At 43.8% G+C, this 15,941-nt stretch overlaps 1 protein-coding gene across 5 annotated transcripts in view; it reads left to right on the plus strand.

The window, feature by feature from the left end:
- The window catches only part of ODF2L (outer dense fiber of sperm tails 2 like), a 45,285-nt gene that overhangs the window by 3,549 nt on the left and 25,795 nt on the right, over window positions 1–15,941 (plus strand). For 3 of the 5 annotated variants that reach the window (XM_082227853.1, XM_082227855.1, XM_082227854.1), the window contains exons 1-5: window positions 6,507–6,720; window positions 9,399–9,497; window positions 10,209–10,379; window positions 13,376–13,530; window positions 15,377–15,503. In XM_082227853.1, coding sequence (XP_082083979.1) covers window positions 6,706–6,720; window positions 9,399–9,497; window positions 10,209–10,379; window positions 13,376–13,530; window positions 15,377–15,503 — 567 coding nt within the window. In that variant the 5' untranslated portion in view covers window positions 6,507–6,705. Of the gene's footprint in view, window positions 1–6,506; window positions 6,721–9,398; window positions 9,498–10,208; window positions 10,380–13,375; window positions 13,531–15,376; window positions 15,504–15,941 lie in introns of those variants that run through there. The other 2 variants (XM_082227856.1, XM_082227857.1) reach the window with 2 other exon arrangements.

Below are 15,941 nucleotides of genomic sequence, written 5' to 3' on the forward strand. Positions count from 1 at the left end.
TCGCAGGGATTCAAATCGCCGACCTTCCGATCGGCAAGCCCTAGGCTCTGTGGTTTAGACCACAGCGCCACCCGTGTCCCTAATGCCCAGCAAATGGGTCATTCTGAAGGCAGGGCTGACCTGACCTAGGATCTGATGGTTCCTGAGCTACTATCACAGCATGCATTGACCATTGCTGGACCTTAACAGTAGTCTCCCTGCCACACCTGCTTGGTGCTGTGAGTGGCAAAAGTGCAGACGTGGTGGTTGCTTTCCAGAGACTCGGCAGTTGCAGGAATTCCGGGTTGCTCTGTGCTTGCGCTAACTCATCAGCATGGAACAAAACCTGAACTGTCAGTAAACCCAGGTAAACCCTGGCATCCGGCAAGTCTAGGCTTGAGCCAGACACTGAAGAGAAGATGAGTAATCTCTTTGCTACTTGCTGTAAAAGGAAACACTGTTCTAGCATTAATGTTTTTGAAATATTTTAGAACTGCAATGCATATTCTATATTATTATCCTCCCTGTCATTGATTAAAAACACACACATCAAACAGTATTTTTATTTGTAAAACAATTATTCTGAGGGGCATTTTGCTGAGTGCTAGATCATTGCACCTTTTTTCTCCCTAAGGCATGCAATGGATTCATTGAGAGCAAGAAACACCCATAAGCCCTTCCTGAATATGCAAATGAATAACGATCGGCCAACTGTTTATATTATACTACATGATTATTTCAGCCAGTGATAAACAGTGTGTTTATCTGTGTTTAGGGTGCTGTTGTTGCTTTCCTTGACAGTGTTCATTTGCAACCTTAATTTTGGGCAGGTAGGAGATTAAAATATATAATTATTTTATGAAGCTTCACTGCAAACAACTTGTATAGTAAGAAAGAAGATTCCACCTAAACATTAGGAAGAACTTCCTGACAGTAAGAGCTGTTCGACAGTGGAATTTGCTGCCAAGGAGTGTGGTGGAGTCTCCTACTTTGGAGGTCTTTAAGCAGAGGCTTGACAACCATATGTCAGGAGTGCTCTGATGGTGTTTCCTGCTTGGCAGGGGGTTGGACTCAATGGCCCTTGTGGTCTCTTCCAACTCTATGATTCTATGATTCTATGATTCTATAAGATCAGATTAGGGAGGAACCAAATTGCTTAGCAGAAGCCGGCAAGAATTCCAGTGGCTGGCTATTTGCTTTGGGGAGTATGTGACACTGGGAGTTAAATTGGCAGGCACCCCGTCTTTATGCAACAGTTACGGAAACCGGTGCCTCTGGAATCAGAGCAGCCAGTGTTCAGCAAATTGCAGACTGTGCACGGATAATATATAAAAATTAAGTTTCTGCTAGGCACTGGAAGCAGAGAATCCTCTCGAGAGAACACGGCTGCCAAAATTAAAACAACGGACAAAGAGCTGCTTTGGAGTTTCCTGTTTCCTAAATCGTACCTGAATGAAGATTATTTTTACAGAGTTTGATAAGGATCTGAAGAATGCCGCAACACATTATAATGCAGAGTATTTGAAAGAATTTGTTTCTTAAAATACTTAAACAGCAGCTTTAGCAAACAAACTACCCCCCCCAAAAAACCCCCCACACAATTAGGTTGCAGAAATTAGGAACGTTTGGCAAGAAACATGAGTAGATTTGCATCTGAAAGGATTTGTTTGCAAACTGGGAATTGCAGGTGGACAGTGTTAAAGAGGCAGATTTGGGGGGGGGGGTCATAGCTGGTTCGGTCACACGGGTGTGAAGCCTTGGGGTGCCACTGGGGGGCGCCACAGCTATGATTTAAAATGAAGTGCCAGAGAGGCAGAGGGACGCTGAATTTTGGCTGAAATTTGAGACCACTAGCAGAATGCTGTTGTGCTGATGTTGAGCTTGCAGGCTTGCCACCGGCATCTGATTGGCCCTGGTCAGAGCAGGATCCTGGACTAGATGGGCAGTATCCAGCAGGCTTCTCTTCTGTTATGTCAGTTCACATCTGAGAATACAGCATTCATCTGTGCTTAAATCTAAAAATCAACACATATTGAGGCATCAGGCATAAGCCTGCATTTTATTAATGTTTGATCAGGACTTGTATATTAAAGAGAGAGCTTAAAGATTTTCAAAAGTTTCATGCCAGGCAGAAGACCAGCAGCCCACAGAACCTTGGTAATGTTCCTCCTAGACAAGGGGCCCCTTGATTTATAGCAGAAAACAATTCTCAAAGTCGTAAAAGCTGGAATTACAGACTGAGTGAGGACACTGACCCTACATGTTACAGAAGATAAAAAGGGCAGAGACCAAACATAATAAAACCGTTAAACTTGAGCCACAGGACAAAAGGCCAAGGGCACATGGGAAAAGCAGCTGGCTGGAGAAGGGGGGAGAGTGTGAAAAGGGGAAGAGGCTTTTTCTCCTATTTTATTTTGAGGCTGTAAACTGTTCCTTCCTTTTTACTTTGAGGAAGTTTATCCTTTTAAAAGGCTACCTATGTTATGTATTAAATATATTGTCTTAAATGTAATTATGCAAAGGATTTAAGAAATGCTAGATTTCATATAGTTGTATTTAGCCCCCCTTGTCAGACAAGAGACGCCAATCGAGCCCTCTTGACAAATAGTTGTCAGACATTTGTTTAGAAACCTTCAAATGAAGGAGATCTTTCAATGTTGATGTGAAACTCAAGATCCTTGACATATGTTTAAGATAAAAATTATTAACCATCTGTTTTGGAGGGCAAGGAAGGCAAGAGACACATGTAAGATATATTACTACTTATTTGTCATTTATAGATGTAACAATATATAGCTCTTTGTGTTCCATATAAGGACAGGAGGATATGGGTGTATCTTTTAGAATTGGTTATAGCAATCAGCCAATAGGAAATCCAACCAGGCTGATTGAACAGAGGCAGCCACAGGAGGAGCAAAGGGGGCTGGATTAAGGGAATATAAGTGCTGGCCATAATGGCAGGAGGCCAGGCCAGAGCTTGGTAACCATATACCACTGTGCCTCTTATTTATTTGTCTGACAAATAAATTATTATTTTAATTTCTCTGTTGCTGCGTTGAATATTTCATTCCAGCTAAGCGTTAACCACAAGCAGGGTGCTACAATATAAATCTGTATTAGCCCTCCAGATGTCCATATAGGTATACATGGAATTGGCATTTATATTTAAAAAACATAGGTTCGAATTGTACCAAGGATGGTGAGTACTATTGGATAATGAACAAGGGTATCCAGGCTCGAAATAGAAATCTCTTGGCAACCCTAAAGAGCATCCACGTTAGTTGCCCTGCTGTTAATCTGCATCCTGTAGGAATAGTGTTTAAAAGATCACCAACACCTGCATATATGTATATAACATTTTGCCAGTACAAAATTTATACAGATGGCAACTTAAGACCAAAATGAATATATCCCCGGACATGCCTACATCATTTGCCTTAACGAGGCCTTTTCAGCATTGCATTTTTTAAAAAATCCTAAAATGTGCTCCTAAGCCCCAAAATTAACATAGCATTGCTAGGACATCACACTGCTATATCTGCATTCTTGCTTGGAAATGCAATGCTGTACGTGCCAATTCAAGAAAAAGGTCACACTGAGTTCATGGGGCCTAATCCCAAGTAAATGTGTATAGGATTTCAGACTTGCCAAATACAGATATTTTGGTTTGTTTGTGGACCATTCAATTCTCTTACCGTGTGATTCTTGAGTCCTTGCCAACTTAGTTTCCTACTCGGCAGACATTTTGCAACAGAGGCAAAATTTTGACTGATCCTTTGCCCAAATATTCTGTTGTCTGGAATCCGATCCTCTCTGTTTAGTTTCTTTCGTTGTTCCTTCCGTGTCCTGCTGCAACTCAATTTAGGTTTCAGAATGGAGACTGACAAGCAGCTTGCCTCTTGACGGAAACTTCCAAGAAAGATCTGGCTCCTTGAAACTGGTTCCCTTGGATCATATGAAAGAGTGCCACAGATCATGGTCACCAGCAGAAATGGCTTTCAAAGGGATTAAAGAAGCTGTTGGAGGACCTCTGCCTTCACCCTCAAAATACCACTCATTGGGGAGCAACAACAGGGGATGGGTACTGCCGTTGTGCCGTGGTTATGGGCTTCCCATCTGGCTAGCCACTGTGAGAAACAGGATCGTCTTGGTCTGATCCAGCACAGCTTATGTTCACACTCGGGTCTACTGCAGGTGTCCAGACCACACCTGGGGAACCACTGAGCTAACTGGTTTTTCATCATTTTAGATGCAAACGTGCAGCATGAGTTGAATCAACATTCAGCAATTATGTCATTAATACATAAAGAGCAATACTGGAATAGCAGATGCAGTTTAGTAAGGCATGTTTAAGGGATCATGCACAGGAATAGTTAATAGCTTTGGAATATTTTGAGCTATAGCTTACCGATCCCAAGGACAAGTGTGTGTGCACACAGACATATGCACACATGTACATAGCCGCAACTGCCATCCCCCTCATGTGTCCCTTATCTTGTGCAAGTGCATGAAGGCGACACTGTAAGGGTGAAGTGTGGGGAACCGGAAGGAGGACATCTTTTTCTCTTGATACCTCCCACCTGCCCAATTTTTCTCTCCTTGTAGCCTTGCCCCCAGGTGTGCCAATAAAATATTGGGGGACGACAGGTAAGCCCCACACCGCATAATTAATTATATGATGCAGTGCGCACACACATCATTGAAAGTACTCAATTAACTGAGGGTCTGCCCCCTAGCCTCCGTAATGTCCTCTTTCTTGGGGGTATTTTTTACCTGTGAATTCCCAAAAGAAGCTCAACTTCAGGGTGTGATCTTCTACCTTCTCAAAATCCTGGCTATGCCCATGCACACAAATGCCCATACACGGGGGGGCCTCAAATATTTTATGGGGGGCAAGTCTCCTCAGCCCCTAGGAGTTGCAGACCCTCCAAGTGTCCCTATTTTCCAGGGACATCGCTGATTTAGAGATGCCGTTCCGGTTTCTGATTTGATTCACTTTTCCTTATCCAATGTCCCTATTTTCACTGGAGAAATGTCAGGAGGGTATGGAGTTATCCGACCCCCCAAGCTGTCTGAAGGCAATCCTGTATAGGGAAGGTTTTTTTAAAAAAAATGTTTAACGTTTCATTATATTTTTATATATGCTGGAAGCTGCCCAGAGTGGCTGGGGCAATCCAATAAGATGTGTGGGTATAAATAGAAAAATTATCCATTACGGAATGGGATGTCCCAAAGCTCAACCATTTGGGTTTGCTCCCCAAAGCCGGACAATTTTGGCGGTTTCCTAAAAAAGGGATTTTACTTTTTGAAACATGGCAACCCTATACTTGGGATGAGACTTGTTTTTTTTGGGGGGGGGAGCAGAAGCACCCTGTCACCTACACTAGCAAAAGGCAACCTGCATTTCCCTAGAATATCTCCCTGTGGAGATGGCAGTATTGAGTCAGTGGCCCATGTGCAGATTCCGGCTTGCGCTCTTTATGAAGATTTGAGGAGCACAATACTACTCTTAATGTCATATTTTATAAATTGCTTCTGGTCATTGACCGTATTAAAGATATTTGATTTTGAGGAGTAAGCAGGGCCGGATTGAGGTTTGATGAGGCCCTAAACTACTGAAGGTAATGGGGCCCTTTATATGTCCAGCTGTCCTTTGTCAACAACAAATTCTCGCTGTTTTTTGTGTTGATTATATGCTATATGGTAATTTATGAACCTAATCATAGCTGTCAACTTTCAGATTTGAAAATAAGAGATCAGCAGCCTTGAAAATAAGGGATCAGCAGCCTCACCTCTCCCAGGGACAGTCTATGGGATATATAACAATCCGGGATAGCAGCAGGAAATGGTGCTGGAATAACAGAATTTCCCGCAAAAAAAGGGAAGGTTGACAGCTATGAACCTAATAGGTATCTCAAGCCATTTGCACATATTGCCATGCAACCAGTCCATGCAGAATGTAGGCACCCTATACAGTCATACCTTGGGTTACAGCCACTTCAGGTTGTGTTTTTTCGGGTTGCAGACTGCCAAAACCTGGAAGTACCAGAAGAGGTTACTTCTGAGTTTCGGCGCTTGTGCATGTGCAGAAGTGCTAAATCGCGCTTTGTGCATGTGCAGAAGCACCGAATTACAACCCGTGCATGCAGACGCAGGTTGTGAACGCTGCGGGTTGCAAACGTGCATCCCACACGGATCACATTCACAACCCGAGTGTCCACTGTATATAGAAATGAGCAAACCAGCGATATTTTAGGGAGCAGGCTAGCAGGCGGAGCCCATTACTCACATCATAGGAGCCTACACAACATAAAACACTGCTGCTGTATGTAGGTTTTATTTTATTTGTTTGTTATCTTATATTTTGGAAATGCACATCCAGGTTTTTTCCTTTAATTTTTTTTTGGGGGGCCCCCAAGAGAGCGGGGCCCTAAACTCTATTTTGTTTAGTTTATGCACTGCCTGCCCCCCAGAGGCGCCCGGTCTCCCCTCTCCTCCTTCCCGCCTTTGGAGAGGCCAATCCGCGCGCCACAGCCGGCGCGCAGCGGAGCCCAGCCCCGAAGGCGGAGCGAGGGCTCCCCGGAGGAGCCGGTCGGCGTCGGCGCTGCTGCCGCTCTGCTGTTCCGGCGCCGCCTCGCGGGGTTGCCTGGCGAGGGCGGGAAGTGCCGCTCCGTTGTCCCGCCCGAGAGCGCGGCGTCGGCGAGCTGCAGAAGAAGAAAGGCGGCCATGGAAGGCAGCGGGGTAATGGCGGCGCTCGGGGGGAAAGGAGGGGGGAAACGCCGCACTGCGAGGGGACGAGGCGGGTCGAGGCCCAGAGCCGCCTGTCATCGGTGACCTTGCAAGGCGTTGCCAACGCCTGCGGTCTCCGCCGGTGGCCGGCCTCTTCGTCCGGCGCCCGGAAAGCAGCGTGCCTCTGAGCGCGTGCAGAGCGCCCCCGCCAGCGCGCCTCCTCCCTCGGGGCGGGGAGCGGAGGGAAAGCGCTTCCACGGGTCTAAATTTTAGATTCTAAAAGGTTTTTAGAAATGGACCCCCATCTCAACCCCCGGTGCTGGAGATATTCCCCTTGTTCAAGGTTTAATTCTTGAGGTGCCAGTCTTGGAGACTCAAATAGGTATATATAGCTGCAAATTAAACGTTGTCAAGGCGCATTATACCAAAGAGACGCCAGATGGCGGTAGTGAGCCACGGTAAATTCAAGACATTTTTCAAAACTTTTTTTTAAGGCATTTTTGCAACTTTTTTTATACGCGTGTCTAGATTCCAGCTAGGGTGGCTGCAAGGCGGATAGTGCGCGCCTCTTCGAGCTTGCAGTTTCTTGCTCTGAACTTGCCTCGCCAGTTACCATGAATTGATTTATGTATTTTTTAATCCCATTGTCGCTTTGGAATCTCACTTAATGCTATCGTGTGCAACAGCTGCACCAGCGTACTTCACATCAAATTTGCATCCTCATAACTCCATATCGTCTCTGGCCAGAAAACATGTCACTGGATAGGTAAAAGTAAAGAGACCCCTGACCATTAGGTCCAGTCGTGACTGATCTGGGGTTGCGGTGCTCATCTCGCTTTATTGGCCGAGGGAGCTTCCAGGTCATATGGCCAGCATGACTAAGCCACTTCTGGTGAACCAGAGCAGTGCACAGAAACACCATTTACCTTCCCGCCAGAGTGATACCTATTTATCTACTTGCACTTTGACGTGCTTTGAACTGCTAGGTTGGCAAGAGATGGGACCGAGCAACGGGCGCTCACCCCATCGCGGAGATTCGAACCGCCGACCTTCTGATCAGCAAGCCTTAGGCTCTGTGGTTTAACCCACAGCGCCATCCATGTCACTGGATACTGGAGCGTAATCAAACTAAATTAGGAGAGGTCTCCCCGCCCCCCACTGCCGCAAATGTAATATATTTTGTACAAGGGCCCACAATAAAGTGTGGTTGTCATGGCTTGGGGCAAGCCAGGATATATGTATGTATTAGAAGACTGGGTGGGATTGCTTTTGGGTATTGCGTGTCATTGGTTTAACCTGAACCTGAGCTCAGTTGCCATTCTTCCCAGCTGGAGGCTTCAGAAGAAGTCTTGAGTCCCTCCATCTGGTTATAAGTTAACAATAAAATCTTTATCTGTGTGTTTTTCCTCAGATCCTCCACACTACCCCATTTACTTGGAAGGATTGAGGTGCATAATAATCAGAAGAGTGGCAATTGCTCTGTGGAATTCTAATAAGAGGGGTGTGATCATTGCGTGGCACCCAGGAAACCACAGAGAATTTTAGAATTGGGGGGGGGGGGTTTGACCTCTGAGCCATTTAGTTCAGTCCCTTGCTCAGTGCAGGAACTTTTAGGATGTGCAATGTCTTTCTGCTTATGCGATAGGTAGCCTTGGCTTTTTCTCCAGTGACCAAATAGCATAAACAATAATAAAAAGCATAGTACAGTGGTGCCCTGCAAGACAAATGGCTCGCAAGACGAAAAACTCGCTAGATGAAAGGGTTTTTCGGTTTTGCGTTGCTTCACTAGACGAATTTCCCTATGGGCTTGCTTTGCAAGACGAAAACGTCTTGCGTTTTTTTTAAAAGCCGCTTGAAGAGGCGCAGTTGTGACGGACCGTGCTTCGCAAGACGAAAAACATCGCAAGACGAAAAGACTCGCGGAACAAATTATTTTCGTCTTGCGAGGCACCATTGTACAGTGGTACCTTGGTTTAAGAACAGCTTAGTTTGTGAACAACTTGGATTAAGAATGCTGCAAACCTGGTAGTAGGTGTTTTGGTTTGTGAACTTTGCCTTGGAAGCAGAACATGTTCCACTTCCTGTGTGTTCCATTTGTAAATTGAGTCCCCCGCTGCTATGGGAAAGCACGCCTTAGTTTAAGAACGCTTTGGTTTAAGAACGGACTTCCAGAACGGATTAAATTCGTAAACCAAGGTACCACTGTAATAGAAATAAATTCTGCTTTGAATAATTGTGCGTTAGAATATTTTGCAAATGCCTCATTTGCAACATGGCTTTTGCATCTCTAAACTTGGAAGACCTTAAAGAATTCAGTTTTGAATAATATCCTGTAAGTGTGTGTGTGTGTGTGTGTTTATTTTCAGCAGATTACAAATACGCTAGCTTTACCAAATAGTGCTTTTCACCATATTAGTAAACCAAATTGTAGTACTTAGCTCAAGTGGAAATGTATTACTTTGACATTAAGAACTCCGGGGATTACTTTGTCGTCTCTAAGGCTGCCGACTTAGCTGGGGCTAAGACTTCAGTAGGACTTAACTTCAAAGTGGACATGGCTAGGATTGCTCTGTTAAATACTGACTTGAAACGGAGCGCCTTTGCTGCAACTGATACAAATTCAGGGAGCATTTAACTTGTGAACCCAGTAAAAATTCAGACACTCTCTACGCTCATACTTTATTTTTCAGAAAGAAAAGGAAGCACCACCCTCCAGCCTGTATGAACAGAACAGTGATGGGTCTCATGACCATGTGCAGAGGGAACTTTCTTCTTCTAGCCATTGCGAGGTAAGCTGTTAAAAGGAAGTTCGTTACTGAAATATCTATGCCCCCCCCATTCCAAAGTTTGTCTCTGCAAATGGGGACAATATATTCTTAAATATAAAAGAATAAGACTGTTGTTATATCACAAACTCATAAATGCACTCCTCCTGATTTTCCGTCTAAAGGAGGATGGGCGCAGTCTGAAGAGCAACTTTGGTTCGCACAAGTAAACCAGAGTCAAATTTGCGCCTTCCCCACCCCACATTGAATGCTTTGTCAACATTGCAAACAGTTTTTGAAACTCTGTTCCAGAAGGAATTCATTGTACCATATTGCTCTAAAAATAAAAAAACAAAATAGCAAACTCAGAAACTGATTTCACTGTTGTTTAGATGCTGTTCAGTATTCCTTAAAATTTGCTGATGCGATTAAACTCTGATACATTCCCCATGGTGTCTATTTTAAGTAATTTATTGCATTTAAAAATTCTTGTTTTGATAATGTAAGTCAGGGATGGGGGGCGGGTCTTATGTTGGACCACAACCCCCATAATCCTTGACTATTGGCTTTGCTGCCTGGGGCTGATGGGATCTGGAGTCCAACAAACACTTGGAAGGCTGCTGGTTCCCTGTCCCTGATATAAGCAGCTGTGTTCTGTTTCTGAAGCTAACCTGCAGGCAGATTTCTTTGTCCAGCAGCAGCATTTACTTAATGTTATCTGGATGGTGTTTTTAGGAAACAAGACTTGTGCCATACCTAACTTCTGGGGAAGCAGAAAAACTTTGTTCAGTTATTCAGTCCTGTGATTTGAGTTTTAAGAAAGATCATCTTGAGACAGAAACGTCCAGCCAACTTGGAAAGTATTTGAGTTCTCTAAGTGAAGAAGTGGACAGCTCAGATAATCATGTAAGAGGTGCAGGAAATACAAATAGTATTAATACAAATCTTGATATATTTTTTTGAAGTGACTGGCTCATTAGCAGAGCTAACGTTATTCAGCTAAATGTTAAATCACCTAAACCTAAAAACCTATATACGTTCATGGAACTATAGTTAACGGTATCCAAACAAGTCACGATTTAGAAACCCGCTTTAAACCATAGTTCCATGTCCCGCTTTGTTTGGAGACCATCAACCATAGCTTCCTCATTTGGATTTAATGTGCAACTGTGGTAAACCCAGTTTGTTTCCCCACTTTCACCAGCACAAAAGTTGTGGGTGGTGCACAAATCTCATTTGTATCCCAGCTTATTAAGATACTATTCATGAGAACCAAGCCAAGCCAGGAAGTTAATCTGGGGAGCCTTGAAAACAAATACACAGTTATGTGAAGGCTAGGATGAGTGAAATTATAACTAATAATCTCCCTAAAAACCATTTCCTGCAGAGACAGATTCCTCTATCCTCCACTCTTTCCACTCCCTTTTAGCTGGCAGAATGTTCAACCCAACTGTCATTCTCTGCTCATTTTAGTTCCCCCTCCCACTTCACATTCCACCCCCACCTGCCAAAATCCCCCCCCCCAAAAAAAAAACCACTGTAGCCTTCGGAGTTACTTGGGAACAACAACATTAATAACAGAAGCCATACTTCCCTGGAAGATAGGTGGCCGTCACAGCTAATCCCCCCCCCCCCAATGTGGTAGGGTGAGATAAGCACTTCGTGGGATGAATTCCTTTTGCAAACTGCCCCCAGGAATATAATTGCAAAGCACTGTATAGCTGATTATAATATCTAAAACAAAACCACGCTCAGTTCACAAAAGGCAACTGGCCAGGAGGTCTGAAGTGTGTCCTGGCTAAAGTGCATGTACCCAGAAACATTTCTCAGCATCCTTTGCAGTGCATTGATTTTTTATTTTGATTTTTACTGGGAGATGCTCAGGGTCCCCTTTGTCAGGTGGAGTGGTGTTGGAAAGGTTCCTTGCAGATAAATGGTACTGGTGCCATTCAAGGTGTTGCTTCACCAGTAATAAACATGTTCTCAGGCTGGGTGTGTCAAAGGTTGCAGTGGCTGAACACCATGAAAATGAGGTTGCACTTGCATATAACACTAGGGCTTCTAAACTAGGATGCCTGTAATTTTTTAAGAAGCTGGCAGTTTAGATGTTTGAAATTAAACTACTAGTAAAATTACTACTTGAAGGTATTCTTTTTAAAATAGATAAACAAAAATGAAACATTTATTCAAATGTTACAATACGGTTACAATAAATTTTCAATCACTATATCCCCTCCATAGACACCTCTTTGATGATGGTGGGGGCATTAAAATAGCCTGCATTTTATTCTTCAATAAAAGAGAAAAAAGGGAGACCAGATCATGTCAAAGGTATATTTTTTGGAGTTGCCTTTGATTAGTCGTTGATGGTATGTGAGGCGTTATAATAGAGCAATACTCAAGAAGCTCCAGATGTTATTAACCCAAGCCTCTATTGGCATTTGAGAAGTTTCCTTCCATCATTGGGCAATAACTAGTCTAGCTGCTATGAACAGGAAGGAAATTAATTTTTTAGATTTGGGGTCAGATCTAACGATAATAGGACAAGTGCCGAATTAGGAGGGATAGATTGGTTAGTGATTTTGGAGGTCAGATTTAAAAAAAAATCCCCCAAAGGCATGGACCATGGTACACTCCCACCAAACATGAAAATAGGACCTGGTTCTCCACAGCATTTCCCAACATAATGGTGAGCTTAAAGGATTTATCTTTGCAAGGTGTGTCAGGGTACAATGCCACCGAAATATAATTTTAAGGGAAACTTCCTGGAGGCGAGCCAAAATTGCTTTTCAAGATGGATTTTGTCGTATTGATTCCCATGCTTTTTCGCTTACTGAAATTCCTATGTCGGGTTTGCCATCTCATTCGAATATCCTCTGCGTTTCCTGCGAAGCTGTCTAATACCATACCATATGAGAGTGCCCCTTTTGTGTCATGGCTAGGTCTGTTACTGATTCCAAAGGTGCCAAGAGTCTCAAATCCTCCCTGCTTTGTTCCAGATACTTTACAAAAGTAAAGGTAAAGGGACCCCTGACCATTAAGTCCAGTCGTGGACAACTGGGGCTGCGGCACTCATCTCGCTCTATAGGCCGAGGGAGCCAGCATTTGTCTGCAGACAGCTTCCGGGTCATGTGGCCAGCATGACTAAGCCACTTCTGGCAAACTAGAGCAGCACACGGAAATGCCGTTTACCTTCCCGGTACCTATTGATCTACTTGCACTTTGACGTGCTTTCAAGCTGCTAGGTTGGCAGGAACAGGGACCAAGCAACGGGAGCTGACCCCGTTGTGGGGATTCGAACCACCAACCTTCTGATCGGCAAGCCCTAGGCTCTGTGGTTTAGACCACAGCACCACCCGCCTCCCATAGTTGATGTAGCCAGGACCATTTTATGCCTTTCGTCTTTGCCACCAGGTCCTCCTTTAAAATTGCTTTACTTTTTACAAACAGATCTCTTAATTCCATAGAAATGAATTGTTTCAAGATCTATTAGTTGATTATATTTGCCTTCATGTTTAAATGAGGAGTGATCTAGCAGAGGCATCTGTGCTGAAGGCCTTGAAGGTATTCTGAAATTTCCAGGCGTTATTACAAACTGGAATTGTGTGCAACCCTTGGATTTTGGTCTTCCACACACCCCTGCACACCCTGGCCAGTCTTGTTCTACTGCATGACATTTTAAGAGGACAATACAATGGATGTAACTAGCTGAAACGTGGATTTGCATTGTGTTGGTAGTAGGAGACATAACTGTTAGAATCTCTGAAGTGCAAGTTTGCTATCCTGATTGCATGCATTTTGATGCAGATGACTTGGTGGCTGTGTGTGTGTGTGTGTGTGTGTGTGTGTGTGTGTGAAAGTGAGAGAGAATAAGCAGTGAAGCCAAAACATTATTTTATAAGCTTCCAGAACAAGAATGCCTGAAGGAGAACTGGGGTTCATACGGCCGACTTGTGGATAAACACAGGACCAGGATGAAGGAAGCCTTGCCTTGCCTTACAGGGGAATCTGAGGAGAGTTCCTTGGAAGAAACGCAGAGCGAAAGTGAAACAGAAAGGTATGCTTGTAAGTTGAGTGGTGCATGTTCTGCAGCTCAGATATTTTACCCTTTAGAACATTTTCCTAAAGCTATTCATTTAGGGGAGTGCCATGCAATGCCAATTACTTCCAAACTAGAGCTATCTGAAACATGGGTTTAACACGTGTGCTGTTCCTACACGCTCCTACATTTTTAAAAAATTGTTTTTTTTAAAGCACACAAAAGTTTTATTTAATACTCACCAGTTTTTTCCCCTTGTTGTTGTTGTTTAGTCATTTAGTCGTGTCCGACTCTTCGTGACCCCATGGACCAGAGCACGCCAGGCACTTCTGTCTTCCACTGCATCCCGCAGTTTGGTCAGACTCATGTTCGTAGCTTCGAGGACACAGTACAATCATCTCGCCCTCTGTCGCCCCCTTCTCCTTGTGCCCTCAGTCTTTCCCAACATCAGGGTCTTTTCCAGGGAGTCTTCTCTTCTCATGAGGTGGCCAAAGTATTGGAGCCTCAGCTTCAGGATCTGCCCTTCCAGTGAGCACTCAGGGCTGATTTCCTTAAGAATGGATAGGTTTGATCTTCTTGCAGTCCATGGGACTCTCAAGAGTCTCCTCCAGCACCATAATTCAAAAGCATCAATTCTTCGGCGATCAGCCTTCTTTATGGTCCAGCTCTCACTTCCATACATCACTACTGGGAAAACCATGGCTTTAACTCTACGGACCTTCCAATCCCCTATAATGAGAAGAACATCCTTCTTTGGTGTCAATTCTATAAGGTGTTGTAAGTCTTCATAGAATTGGTCAATTTCAGTTTCTTCAGCACCAGTGGTTGCTGCATAAACTTGGATTGCAGCAATCTGTGATGTTAAAAGGTCTGCCTTGGATTCATATCGAGATCATTCTATCATTTTTGAGATTGCATCCCATTACAGCTTTTCCCACTCTTTTGTTGACTATGAGGGCCACTCCATTTCTTTTACGGGATTCTTGCCCACAGTAGTAGATATGATGGTCATCCGAACTGAATTCGCCCATTCCCGTCCATTTTAGTTCACTGATGCCCAGGATGTCAATATTTATTCTTGCCATCTCATTTTTGACCACATCCAACTTTCCAAGGTTCATGGTTCTTACATTCCAGGTTCCTATGCAATATTTTTCTTTACAACATTGGACTTTCCTTTTGCTTCCAGTCATATCCGCAACTGAGCGTCCTTTCGGCTTTGGCCCAGCCGCTTCATCAGCTCTGAATCTACTTGTACTTGTCCTCTGCTCTTCCTCAGTAGCATGTTGGATGCCTTCCGACCTGAGGGGCTCATCTTCCAGCGTCATAACTTTTATATGCCTTTTGTCTTTGTCCATGGAGTTTTCTTGGCAGGGATACTGGAGTGGCTTGCCGGTTCCTGCTCCAGGTGGATCACGTTTGGTCAAAACTCTCCACTATGACCTGTCCATCTTGGGTGGCCCTGCACAGCATAGCTCATAGCTTCTCTGAGTTATTCAAGCCCCTTCGCCACGGCAAGGCAGTGATCCATGAAGGGGTTTTTTCCCCCTTAAGGAACTAAAATTCTGTTTGAGTCTCAAAACTTATTATTGTAAAACAAACCATAATTTGCATATATGTTTTGCAGTGTGCACACGTTCTGGCCAGCCCCTAACTTTCCATGGCTTCATATTGCATAGATGGATGCACATAATACGTGTTTACACTAAGCAAAGTAAATGCCCTACGTGTGAAAAAGCATTAGGTGAAATGATGTACTAAGTCCTCACGATTCACAAAACGAAAGAACCATTGTAGAAGTCTCCAAAAGGATAAGTAACACAGGCACAGTTTTTCCTAATAAATATTAGTCTTTTGTTTATAGGTTGTGGGAAGACACCATTCAGGATGAAGTCGCTTTTCAGAAAAAGCTCCACGAAGCCGAGTTGGCAATTGGTTCAGCAGAAATGTTCCTGCCGTCTTTTAAAGAAACTCTAACTAGAATTTCAAAGGTAAGTTAGCATTGACAATTACTGAATGACACTTGGTTGCAGTATGGCCTAAGAACAACAGATATCTGTTCTTGATACTGGATTTTCCTGAAGCGCACTGTGCTCGGTTCAGCAGAGAGCTGCCGCTGGGTTGGCAACTGGCAGAAAATATGTGCCCTTCTTTTGCATGAATGGAAGCATCTTTCTCTCATGCTATGACTTTGCTATATCCAAGCTTATGCTGTTTGCTGCTGAAACACAAAAACATTGACTTCCATTATGCATACAGTTTGAAGAAGGAACAACAACAAGCTCTGTAGTACTTTAAAGACTAACAAATATATTGTGGCAGAAGCTTTTGTGGACTTCATATGATGCTCCATAATGCTGATGGCACAAGTTTTTGTAGATGATACGCCGTAATAAATTTGTTAGTCTTTAAGGTGCTGCAAGACTCTT

The sequence above is a fragment of the Podarcis vaucheri genome (assembly GCF_965113315.1).
Source record: "Podarcis vaucheri genome assembly, chromosome: 6".
NCBI classification, from domain to species: domain Eukaryota; kingdom Metazoa; phylum Chordata; class Lepidosauria; order Squamata; family Lacertidae; genus Podarcis; species Podarcis vaucheri.